General features: G+C 40.0%; 1 protein-coding gene across 1 annotated transcript; it reads left to right on the forward strand.

The window, feature by feature from the left end:
* The first annotated feature begins 2,868 nt into the window (after positions 1–2,868).
* On the forward strand, positions 2,869–11,676 carry si:dkey-177p2.6 (uncharacterized protein LOC568712 homolog). The gene is made up of 2 exons (XM_017682822.2): positions 2,869–3,023; positions 8,950–11,676. Exons 1-2 carry the CDS (start codon positions 2,869–2,871, stop codon positions 9,665–9,667), a joined length of 873 nt encoding a protein of 290 aa, XP_017538311.1. The 3' UTR covers positions 9,668–11,676.
* The last annotated feature ends 1,740 nt before the right edge of the window (positions 11,677–13,416 follow it).

Here is a 13,416-nt window from a genome sequence, read left to right on the forward strand (position 1 = left end):
TGAGGAGGGCTGAAGATCCAAAGCATGTCTGAACTCTTTCCGATTACATTCACAAAGTAAATTAGGGTGAATCTGTGCAGTATGGCTAACTTTACAGTTTGTAGCACATGCAGTTCTTTAACAAACCTCTCTCTCACTCCCTCTCTCTGTATAACCGACTACTGATGTGAGCCCCAGTTGCCCAACATATTTTTCAAGATGTTTAATGGTAAATTAGTCCTCTCTAATTCTCTCTCTCTTCTTTTACCAAAAGGGCAGTTATCACCTTTTACACATCACCATCATCAACTTGTTCATCGATGAAATTCAATTACATCACCCCATTGCACAGGCCTAATTCGCTCCCAACTGATGACAGAACTAGCTTGAGCTCAAATAAATTAGCATTACTCGCCGCTGACCATTTACAACTGATTTGGATAATGGATCATTTGATGAGCTCTGCTCCGATTTGCTGATTTACAGAGAGGCACCACAACGGCTCTTACACAAGCAATTTGTCAAAATAGACACACTAGTTACCTGGAGCTTGTCAGTAGCTAATGTTACTTTTTAATGTTACTAGCAACTGCTTTATTGGGTCTCAACAACAAGTTGTTAGCTCACTATAAAACTTTCAATTTGATGATGTGGCTTTAACAGTCAAAACGTATAAAACCACACAGCATGTCTAGCTATTCACAGGTTGCTGTTGGGGTTGTGATGCTAATAAGGTTGAAACTGCCCCTCTCTTCAGTCTATTCAGTGACAAAGGCCAAGCAATGCCTGCTCGATATTGTGCGAGCTTTGAGAAACTGTCCAGAGTGAAATGTGCAAAGCAGACTAACGACTTTAAAAAATTTAAATTGACCAGGATCCTATTAAAGATGGCTAACAATGTGATAGCTAAATTAGCTTCCTATTGACCTGTTGTTTTGCGACTTTTCCATTCTGCCTTAAATGTTACCACAGTTATATTTTGCCTCATGTACAAAATGTGGCATTTAAGGTGGAATGGAACATTCAAAGCTGGCGAATAGGAAGCCAACTTCAGCCTTGTTCAAAGATGAACATCGACCATGCCCACTAACAGTTTGGTTCCTTGGGAAAGGTATGAAAAGCTTAGACGTCCCCTTAACAGCTTGGAATGGTACAGTTTCTGCACATTGCCATTTTCATGGCTGTTGCTCCTTTGTTGTTTCACTGGACTAGAGCATTGGCTGGTGTATGTAAATATTAAGGGGGTAAATATATCAAATGATTCAAAATTGTTAAATAATAGCTTAGGATTTTGAAATTGGCCAATTTTACCACCCGCTTTTACAAATATAGGAGGAGAGAACAGTGATTGAGGTTTACACTATATCAGTTCTATGAACTGAACTCTCCTTATTCAACTATACTAATACAGTCTTCCATTCTATGGCACGTTTAAAGAAAAATGTAGATAGGACAAAATGAATTGATTTTGGAACCATTTTTGTTAGCCTCAGGGCACGATAGAAGCCTGTGCAACATTTTTGAAAAGGCTATTCATTTTTATCATAGAGAAAAATCATTTAGACCTGGAATTCCTAATAGGGACATGATGAAAATAGAATGAAGCAGGACTTGGTTAGGTATATGGCCTATGGTTGTATGATGTAATTTTGTAATGCATGCTGGGTGTTTTAGTGAGAGAACACTAATGAACGAAAACGAAAAATTATGTGGCGGAGTGAAAAATTCAAATATGTGCCTATATGCTCAAAACGTACATACATGCGCACGGAATTCTTGGAAGGATCCAGAAGCAAGAAGTAAAAGTAATCAGCTCCTTACAGTAGGCTGTAGTGAAAAGCTGAGTTTTTTTACTGTTCTTCTCTTAGCATGTCGCTGACGTCATTCTCAGTCGTGACTCTATACGTCACGGCTTAAATCCCCAGTTAGGGGCCACGAAGTAAAGGGGTTGTAGACCGACAGCATTGAAATAAGTGTTGTGTCAAGTGTTAGTATGTAACATATAAGACGTCAACTCCTGCACCTTTACCATTACCATTAGATCAAATAGCATTAGCATGTGTAATTTATATTCCATTCTTGCTGCAAATACGTGTACTCTATATATTCCATGTTCCAAGTGGATATCAAAATGTATTTTTGAAACCGTTAACAGTTCAAACTAACGTTTTACAAGCGAGTAAATTTATGAAAGCACACGATGTGTCTGCACGTGCTGTTTTCGCCGTATCTTACAGTATTTCAGAGAGTCACGTTTTCAGTCAGTGGGTGCAGTGAGAGCGAAAAGGTAGGGGCGGGCGGAGAAAGAGCTCAGCCAATCATGTGCAGTTACTACGCGGGACAGTAACTGATTCGGCTAATCGGTGCACTCTCTAGCCGCGAAGAGGCGGGAGAAAGAAAGGCGCTCAGCCAATTATATCCAGTTACCAGGCGGACCCGCGATCTGATTGGACCAATGAAATCTTTCCCACCTGACGACCGTCAATCAGCTGAGCTCTGTTCGTGTAGCTTCTTCACTCCAGCGAGAGTTTCGTTTGCTCGCGGTTCGATGCTGGCGAGCTCGGTGACCGTTTTTCCGCTGCGAATAAACTCCGGATTAAAAAGTCGGCTATGCGAATTGGCGAACGAGCTAAACCACCACCACCGGGACCGTTTTCCGATCATCCGAGAGAATGTAGCGACCACTCGAAGACCTCAGGCAGATTAATTTTTACTTTCGCCCACTCCTGTAGCTAGCTGGTTAGCGAGCTGAGGTAAGTTGAATTCGTTCGGCGCCTAGCAGCGCCTAACTTACTTCAGTGTCTGTTAGCTGGGAGTTAGGTTCACTATCGCGCGAAAACACAACAACTAAGCTGTTGGGCAAACGTGGGTTTAGCGGAACATAATGGTATGGGTCAAAGGGACATTTTACCATTGGAAACGTCCATGAAAAGAAAGAGAGGGCTTCACACTGCCTCGATGTGTCGGCTGGATTTGGACCCCGCTGTAACTGTACTGAAGAAGGAAGTTGAGCCCGGCGAAGAAGATGCCCTTTCCTCGTCGAGGTAAAAACAGTTCTTTATACTTCAACAAAGCCAGCGTTTATGTGTACGGTGGACCAAATGTATCACTGTCAGTCTAGAATTAGCTCACTTGAAACTACCCGCTTAAACAGTACATGTAGCTGAGGTTTTCGCACCCCGCTTTATGAAGCCTAGCTGTTAGCTAGCTAGCTTGGGGTTAGCTCGCTTGCTAATATAACGTTAGCTTGGCTAAGCAGTCGACTTATCTCTCGGTCACGCTTCTCTGTTGTCGACAGAAAACTTGGTCGATGCAGGACGTTGTTAGCAAGACGGTGAGGGTCTATGTCAGTATAATGTGAGCAGAATTTTAACCCCGAATCTCTGATGTTTCTCGTGTTTGCGACCAGCGCTAGCGTTAGTGGTTGTAGTCCACCAATGCGAGGATCTGTTGCGTAATAGGATCAATTTGACCACCTACAGCCTAAAGGGGCTTTAAAAACGTGACCACTACTTTCCCCCAAACCTGTCTATATATATATAAGGCACCACAGAGAACTCTGCAATATCTTTAGATTGGAGGCATTAAATGTCTTTTTGATCTGCTTGCTAGTTTTTTATGAACCTTTTCAGTTCTAGTTGACCAAGTTTCCCAGAGCATAACTTACTTCACTCGTTGTAAGTTAGTGCGGTTGTAACCACCTTTGTTATATTCTTTGCTATTTGCTTTTTAAGAATATAGTAATACAGTTTACCTATAAAAGTACTTGTTTACCAAATAATGTGTAAGTCGGATATTTGACAGACCTTTGTGGACCAAGCCGGGAATTTCAGCATCTTCTAGATTCACTTTACTAGGGGCTGACAGAACCCGTCTTTAGGTTAGCTGACTAACCTCCTGTCTCAGTGCTGTGACTCAGTATCTTAGTGTGTAATGGCATTGCCCAAATTAAGATATTCCGCTCAGCTGCCCTGCCTGCCTATTGGTTCATTAGTCAGGTTTTGCTAGACTCTCCTCCGCCCACTCCTTCACTTCCATCCAGTCTATCCCCAGCGCTCATTTCTTTTCCCTCCTTAACCCAGCCTTACTGTTGGATCCGTTTCGTGCTTGCTTTCTCTTAGCTGTTACCTCTGCCTCTGCCAATGTTAGTGTTTTCTAACTTTCATGATATCTAAGTTAGCAGTGCTAAATGAATCCCTTCATCATCACTGCTTCTGTATTCTAAAATAATGTCTTACAAATCTGCCATAGCTTGTTTTGATTCTGTTTTATTCTGCATAGAGATGCACCGATGTGGGAACTTTGAGCCAGTGTCTAATAATCCAGTGTTTTATGTATCTGTTGATGTTGATGCTGATGCCTTTGTGAAATGTAAAAACTGGGGCTTGATTCACCTGGAAGAAAAGTTTCGTTTATTTGTATAGGTTTACAAATGCAGTAAAATGCAGTAATTTTAACGTAGCTGCCTATCTCCTAATCATTCCAGAGTTAGAGTAAATATGTACTCAGCTATTGGTTTGAATAATCTATCAAATCTAAGTGTCTGTACAGTTGTGATAAATATTGCTTTTAAACAATTATGTCAGTATTTAGATGATTTCACTGTCATCTTGCATAAAATTGTAACAAACTGTCTTCAGTTTGAGTTTACTTGGTTTTAGGAGACAGGTGCCCTTCCTTGCTTTTTTTGCAATTGTACTCACGTTTCTTTTCCTGGCTGTCTGCAGCTTACTTTTTTTTCAAGCATTCTTTATCACTCTTTGCATCTCTTCCTCATGTGTCTTTCTGTGGCTCAGGGTTTCTTTCTCACTCCTGTGTAGTTGCACCGTATGTCTTAACCTTTTTTTTTTCCCACAATTTTTTTTTCTTTTCATGTTTCACAGTGATTAGTGATAGTCTGACTGGGCTTGGCTTCAGCTGGGAAAACGCCTGGGTGTGACAGAGAAGGCTGCTTCCTTTTCCTATGACGTGAAAAGCTAGGAGACCAGCCTTATGAATGCAGTTTTACTTAATGTAGCTTTAAGGGTTAAGGTGCATCTGAGAGTAAGATTGTGGACTGTGGCCCTTTTTGTTGTCTGAGTTGCTTGTTCGATTACCGTTAAAAATGTTATTTAAATCTGTAAAGAAGCTGCACCACACTTTTGTCTGGATTGAAGCTGGTATATCTTTGTGTAATGCTAACTGTTCATTTTGACATACTGCTGAACACAAAACTAGGTTTTTATCTGTACAACTACAATAAATTGAACAGCTTGAGATGGGGGTAGGCCATAAGCTTAAATTGATATCATTATATAGTAGTGCAATAATTATAATGTATGTAATTTACATTTTTTTGGTTCATTATATCATAGTCGTAACAACAACATACCAGTATTGACTTTTAGACTAATATACCTCCCACTCCTACCTGAAGATCCAGTCTGAAATTTTCTGCTTGGCGTTGTAATAGGGTGGGTATGCTTTGTGCTGGAGTGTTGAATTTATTTATTTATTTATTTATTTATTTATTAAATCAAATTAGTCCTATTCCTTAGCTTATTTGCATCCTCTGTTCCTGTTTTCACTTTACTCCGTTTGGATGATGCATATGATATGATATGGGATGGGCTGTATTTTTATTTATTTATTTTAAGCATATTCTTTTATGTGTGTGTGTGTGTGTGTGTGTGTGCGTGCAGGTGTGATAAGGCTGGACGATTTGGGGGGGTATCTAATTTCATTTATCTGGACTTGTATTGCAATTTAAATTGTGGTTATTTTTATAAATTAAGACTCTGGTCTGTTATTTGTTTGGCAAAGAAGACCAGATATACACCTTTTCTGGCTTGAGCCTTTAATGTAGTGTGCCAGACTGCCGGTAAAATGTGGTTGTGATGTCACAACACAGGTGTGGTTGCCTCTGATTGGTCTAACTTATCTAGTCCGTTTATAAGCTCTGTGTTGTTATTTGGTTAAATTTCCCCACTTAAGGTTTGAGACAATATTTTTGACAATGTAGAGTGATGTAGTTTTTTTTTTTTTCTTTTCTGCCAGTCAGCCAGCCCTCCCATGAGAGGGCACCACAGCTCACTAAGGAAAGGATCTTGTTTTTAATGAGAGAAAAAGAACCTCATGATGGAACAGGGCAAGCCCTAAAACATGACATTAGCTCCCACAGTAACATTTACTAGCCAGAAAATAAATGGGCAAAGTCTTCAATCAGTCACTCTGTTAAACCATCAATGTAACTAATAGTGTTTACCGGTGTTGACTATAACGGTACAGTGTGGCTCATGCTAGCTAGCATAGCTAGCAGAATAGGGACCACACAGACCACAAAACAGGTTTGATTTAAATTTGATACTCAGGTTTGAGTCTTTATCTTGTAGGGGAGCATCAGATAGCTGGAATTGAATGTATTGGTTGTTAAATATTTCTCATTGGTTTATAAGAATTGAAGATCAGTCCGTCATAATCCTGTTTCATTTAAATATGGCAGGATACTGTATTACTGTTACACTGCCAAAAAGGTATGTCAGTGTTATGACAGCTTGTAGAAAATGACTTTGGAATGGGCTGCTCATTTACAGTATTTTTAATTGGTTATGCACATTTAAATAATATTGGTTAAGGGAATGTTTGTGAAAGTGCCTTGTTTGTAAACAACCAGCTAATGCAAAGAATCACTGCTCTAGAAAGTCTAGATTGTTTTCTTTTTCTTCAGATATTTCTCCAAAATATCGATCTAAGTGCTATTGCCTGAAAAAAAAAACAAAAAAAAAAACACCAAATATCTGAGCTATGGAGGACAATATAAATATGAATTGGTTTTTTAGTGAGGATACTCAGTTGCACTGTGGGCTGTTCATCTTGCATTGTGTTCTCCCCACTTTGATGGTCCTGTCATAGGTTTTTGAGAGGGAGAGGGAGAGGCACACTCTGCGTGCCACTCAAGCCTCAGCCTCTCATCCGTCACCGTTGCCATGGCAAGCGGACCAAAGAGGCCAGTCTAATGACAGAGGGCCAATTTAAATCACGGTTTCACAGTTGCTACCTTGAGGGACCAAGCGACATACACACCTGCGTTAGAGTCACAGGTTTATTTGGAACAAGGCAAAAACCAGGGGCTTAATCTTAAATCTAAGGAATGGCTCGAAAATCGCATCACAGTTTTGTATGTAACACCACAGAAGTATTTTTTCAGGTTTTCATGAGCTCTTCTTTCCACTGTAAAACCGTTGGAATGTGTTGTTTTGCAGTAGACTTGGTGTTCAACGTGCTCCTGTTCCATTTATAGCTTGCTGTTGCTGACAGAGACAAGCTGCAGACTATGCAGCCCCTTCTCCAAGTTTGCTATGTGTTCATCCTGGAATTCAGCTGTGAAATGTACAGAAATATAAGTGTCCTTTCTAAGCCTTGTAACATGTTTGTGGGGGGGGGGCTAGAGAGAGAAGCACCCATAGAGCTGTATGGCAATGATCTAGCCATATACTGCTGGTGTGGGTGATTATATAACAACTAGCCTTGCCATGACACAGTTGAAAACCGCAAAGTTAAACGTACAGACTATGTTCAGACAATAAAATTTGCCATAAAGTTAACAGGTTTTCTTAGGACAGTCAAAGAATATTGGTATCAAATCTTGATTGGAGTGTATGGATGCATTTTAAATGGTCATTCAGGGAAAACAGCTTAGTTCTTTGTACCTGTCAAGTAAACAGAACTGAGTGCAGGTTTTATAGAAATCTCACTTATACCTGATGAGCTCAGAATCTGGTCATTTCTTATAACAATCCCAGAGTACATACATTGTGAAATGTATCAGTCTTGCTGCTGAACACAAAGGAAAGGTCTCCACTAGGCTTCCTGGGCTCTCTGCAGTAAAATGGAGCAGTCTGCGGCCAGAGCTGCGGGGGATGTCTTCCTGCGTGCAACAGCGTGATGGATGGATGGAGGAGGCTGAGCCGCCCACACTAGAGCGAGTGCAGAGAGGGATGGACATCCTCTACCATTTACACCCCCTCTATACAAGATCTCCATAGGCAAAGCGACTGGCCAATGGCGTCATGTTGATTAAAACTGCACTTTTCGAAACCTACTTTAAAAAAACTCAATAAATAAATAAAAACTGTTTTCCTTGTTTACTTCAACAGTTTGTGGAAATATATTCAGATTTTCCCCCACAAGCAAGATCCCGTCATATTAGTAATTGAGTGTTCGGCTGACCATTTTGATGATTAATCGACTAATTGAGGTTTAATTAATAAAAAGGCCGGACAATAAATATGGACTAAAAAGAACATGCACATCATTTCAAAGAATCCAGGATACTGTATTGAAAAAACAAACTAGGGTGAGCGTAAAAAAAAAAATTCTTTTTTTAAAAAAATGAGATATGATGACAACCCAAAATATATGTAGAAGGGAGCCCTGGAGAAGACCATTCTTTTTTTGAGCGTACTGTAGGCACTGCCATAAAAGCACACTTGCACTATCCAAGAAGTGTCCAAGAAGATAGGATCAGTTGTTCATGTTTCTTTTTAGTCATGTGTTAGGTGTGGCAGATATTGGTAAAATTTTTCTTGTAGAATTGGAACAGCATAGAGCAAGTTAGATTTCAAAGATGGATCTTGATCTTGTATTCTTAAGCCTATGGAACAGATTGCCCATGCTTTAGTAGATGACTTGTAATGGTCAGATAGAGAACTACAAGTTCTGCCCACAAATAAATAATTGATTTAGACCTTGCTCATTAGCTTGAGAAGCTAACCTTTTTGTACCAATCATATAAAAGCCTAAATAGGTGAAGTAATGATACAGGACCATGTTTTTGCACATTGTTTGAATACACAAACTGCTAAATCAACTGTATGACACAGGTTAAGACTGACTTCCACCAGGGGATTAAATGTGTATTTTGTTTGGTTTGTAACACCATTGTTGCAGTGTCCAGTATGCCTCACAGCAATCCTCTCTCTTCCATTGAAGGTACATGCTGGGCCGTGGGGTGAAGCGCAAGCTAAGTGACTGCGAGGATCCTGTGCTGGGCCTACCATACCCCCAGCAGAGGCAGCTGGTGCTGGATCTGTGCCTGGACAAACTTCAGAGCTGCCAACGTCGCGCTGAGCCCAGCCTTCACCGCTCTGTCCTGCTGGCCAACACCCTTAGACAAATCCAGCAGGAGATGAGGCTGGAGGGGGGAAACTGCTTACCTCCAGCGCCACCTGCCCCTACGCTTCTTCATGCCTCCACGCCACGCCACATCCCTGAACTGCCACCTGTGTCTTTAGACTGCCCTCCCCATCTCAGTGGATCACTGTCCCCATCTAATTCCCTAGCAACTAGTGAGGATGGCGAGGCCCAGTTAGACTGTGCTGAAAGCAAACCACTTTATTCCTCCCTCTCAGATGAGGTAGATGAGAGGCCATCTGATTCACTGTTTGGTTCATTTGAGATCACAAATTCCACCAGCTATCTTACGGACCTAGCGCTGGACGACATCTTTGAGGACATTGATACATCTATGTATGATTCATCCGACATTTCTGTCCTAGCGTACCCTGCCCCGCGAGGCAACGGTGTGGCCTCTGGGATAGGAGATGAAGGTCTCAAAAACTTTTCTAGCTGCACCTCCAACACCTTGCAGCTTTGCCTTTCTGACCTCAGTGACCTGGACCACATCATGGAGATCCTTGTGCGCTCCTGAACCACTCGACACACACAATCCTCTCTCAGATAGACATCCCGGTGTTTTCAAGGGGATATGAATAATTAAAAAAAAAAATTCAATTTTTTATTTATTTTTATAAAAAAGAACTGATATATTTATAAGAGGAAAAAAGACTGGCATGACACATACTTACTGTAGGATGAATGCACATTATTCTGACTTTTCAGGTGGTCAAGCTTAGGCAGCCATCTTTTGTATTTAAGCAAACTAAAATGTATATGCAGGGACTTTGAGACAAAGTGTTACCATTGAGACTTATTTATACAGATAGTCACTCACGTTTATGAATTTTAAAGAAAACAGACAACTATGAAAACTAGGTGGATAGGTTCTAGCTTTTTGATGATGATACTTTTATTATTTTTATTTTTATGAACTGATCCCATGAGTATTTCTCAAGCATTAAATTTACTGTCATTAATTGTGGTGGATCATAACATGCACACTTAACACTCATACTACCTCTCAAAAACCAAGCGCAAGCTCTCTCCCTGTACAACGATAGTCATGGAACTTGTCTTTCAGTGGTTGTTTTACAGTAAATTTTAAAAGTACTAGTAATGGTCTGTGATGATGTCAGCCCATGAAAGACCTCAGAAATATTCAGCCCAAAGCAACTAAAAAGGAATGGTTACATTCAGAATTTGTCCTGCATTTGCTTTCTTTTTTCTGGATTTTCTGGATCCTAGATGGGAAGGAATAACCTCATGTGGTCCATGAAGGTTTTTATTTTATGTTGTGTTATTTTTACATCATAGATGATTGTCAGGTTGCAGACACTGTTTAACCCATCACACAAACTTAGTGCCTACAATGGAGGACGAAGACTGGCGCTGGTGGAAGTGCACACTGTGGACCCACACGTGGACTTGCCTGAACCTCTTTCTCTAACCCCACTATTTCTATCTTCTTCTATGCTGATTGTGCTAGTCTTTTTCACGCTTCAGTAGGGTTCTAAAGAAGCCATTTCCTCGGATGTACACATCTGCTCCCACCCCTTGCACATTCTCTGCAAAAAACGATTGTGGATATCTGTGGATCTTGTGGTCAAGCTGACCGAGCCAGAATGTCCAGCCGTAATATCCTCAGACATGGGGCTGTATCCAAATCCTTCACTCACATTGTGTTTATCGCTTCACTTGAAGTATGGGGCAGTTTGATGTACACTAGTTGTGATGGTCTCGTTTGGTCTGTCTATTACAATGCATTTAGTAGCATGGTTGCCAGACCCTGCAGATCTGCTCTGCATAAAAGGATGCACCGATCCCATCGATACTAAACACAGACCTTATTAAATGGACTGGCCTGTTTTGATTAATCAGTTTTTGATAATGTAATAAAAAAAATTACTACTTTGTCATTTTATTTGAGGTTTTTTTTTGTTTGAATTATTATTACAGATTTGCTTTCTTGCACATAGAACTTTCCCGAATGATTCCACACAGTGAAATGTATAGATTATACACTGACTGGTTTTAAATTGGTGTGATCAGTGCATCCCTGCATAAAAGTGTATGACATGGTTGGTTCTTTACTGATCTTGGAGCAAGGAAGAGTCCTGTGGTATAAGCATGATGTTTATATTGAGAGGAGAGATGGTAGAGGGGGAGGGAAAGGAGTGGAAGGGGGTGTTGAGAGAGAGAGAGAGAGAGAGAGATTAGGAGGGGGTTAAAGCTCGAAGCTCCTGTCACGCGGAGGCTCTTGCTTGTGGAAAAGGCCACATTGAGAGTTTCACAACAACAGCTGGTATGTGTGTGTGTGCACACATTTGAGTGTGTCACTGCCAAACCCCACCCACCAAAAAAGGGGCCCCAAGGGCTCTATTCTCCTCCCACCCAATCAGAGTTAGTTAGGGGAGGAGTTGCAAGCAACTCGGAGTAAAACGGCTTCCCTGCTCAGGACTCCTACTAACACTAGCAAGACATATCTCTCAAGAAATCTGTTTTAACTCTATAAGGCTCCCCCCCCCCCCCCCCCCCCCCCCCAAAAAAAAAAAAAAAAAAAAAACACAGTGCTCTTTCCATAACCCAGTACACCTGAAGGGCCTGTATGTGGGCTAATTGAATTCTTCACCGTCATAATCAACCAGCAAATTATGTAGTTTCATAGTAGTGGTATGATTAATAATGGAGTTATAAGCTTAGTGTTCAAGCAGCTGTATTTGGTTCAATTTGGACTTCTAACTCATTTGTGTTATCATTTTAGATTTGCAGAAATTGAATTGGCAGCAGTAGACATGGTTCTTTTAACACTAGTCTTTCAGCATAAACAGCAACTTTTTTCCTCCTCCCTTCTCTCTTCCTTTAACTCAAGCTCACAAACATCTTCCCCACCCCCTCACAGGACAGGCAGAGCCACAAGGAAATCTGACCCCTAATGAAGTTTACACTCAGAGTTTGTAGTAGCATGCTCTGAGATGGTGTTAAAGAAAACAATAAACCCGAGACTTGTGTAATTGCACCCAGCAGCGTTTATCTAAGTGGTGTATTTTTGATTGTGAGAGCTGTGTATCAAAGTGTATAGCTTTGTAAGCTTAAGGTTTTTTTTTTTTGTGAACATACATATAAACACAATTTGTTTGTTTTTTTTTCTGTTTGTTTTTCTTTCCATGTAAGTGTGGATTTTATTTGAAGAATTTGGTCTGTTGATGACCAAAGATTGTGAGATAATTTATTGCATTTATTTAAGAGTGGAAAAAAATTCTGTAGGTCTCCAGGATGATTTATTTGTTTTGTAGCAAGGCGTCTGCTTCACCTCTTCTGAGTAATAATTACATAATGTTTGTAAATAGTTCATTCAGATTTTGAAGAGATTTATTATTATTATTATTATTATTATTATTATTATTATTATTGAAGGTATTTGTAAAGTTTGAAACTGTGCTCATTTGAATGACTGTGGGGATCCTTTTAGAGTGAATTTTATTCAGATAAACTTCCTTTGGACCAGGCAGTTATTCTGGCAGCTCCTTACACTGTTTTTACACTGAAATGACTGACTGCATTGAAGAAGGTAAAAAACAAAAAAAAAAAACGTGCTAGCCTTATTGGTATACAGTCACTGAAATCTTATTAAGGATTCTACACAGTTATTTCCCCATTTTGCTCAAGATTCTCTTCTCTGCTGTAATGAATGAGTTAAGATCACATTCAGGTTTTAATTTGGCATTACCAACAAACAGCTGCCTGATTAATACACTGAAACAGATGGAATGGTACTCAGTTAGTGTCATTGTAGACTCATAGCACATACATTTTAATGTACAGAGCTTAACTTGAACTGCCTTTTGATGATTCATAGTAAAGCACCAGTTGCACAAAATGTTCCTTTAAAAGAGTACATAAATACACCGTTTGAGTGAAAGAGTCTATGTTTCAGTGAGTAACCTTTAACTAGAGCATAGAATGATGAGCTTTAACCCTTTGTCATGTTGATAGTTTGGCCATTTTAGTGAAGTTTAAAGAATTATCCTAATGAAATTGTAAGATGAAAAAACCTGTCACTTTTGTCAAATGTCACTTTTATCCCAAGTGCAATATAAGTATAAAGCGCTGTCTGACCTATTTGCAAATGATACCAGTATGTTTAACTTTATATGAAGATGTTTTTTCTTAAAATGGACTGATGACTTTGCACTCTAAATTGCATTGTTTTCAGATTTTGTGCTCGGTCTGGTCTGTAGCTTGGTTTGTAGCTTTCTGTTCTGTAAATAATGAAGCATCTTT

The sequence above is a fragment of the Pygocentrus nattereri genome, chromosome 4 (assembly GCF_015220715.1).
Source record: "Pygocentrus nattereri isolate fPygNat1 chromosome 4, fPygNat1.pri, whole genome shotgun sequence".
Classification (NCBI taxonomy): domain Eukaryota; kingdom Metazoa; phylum Chordata; class Actinopteri; order Characiformes; family Serrasalmidae; genus Pygocentrus; species Pygocentrus nattereri.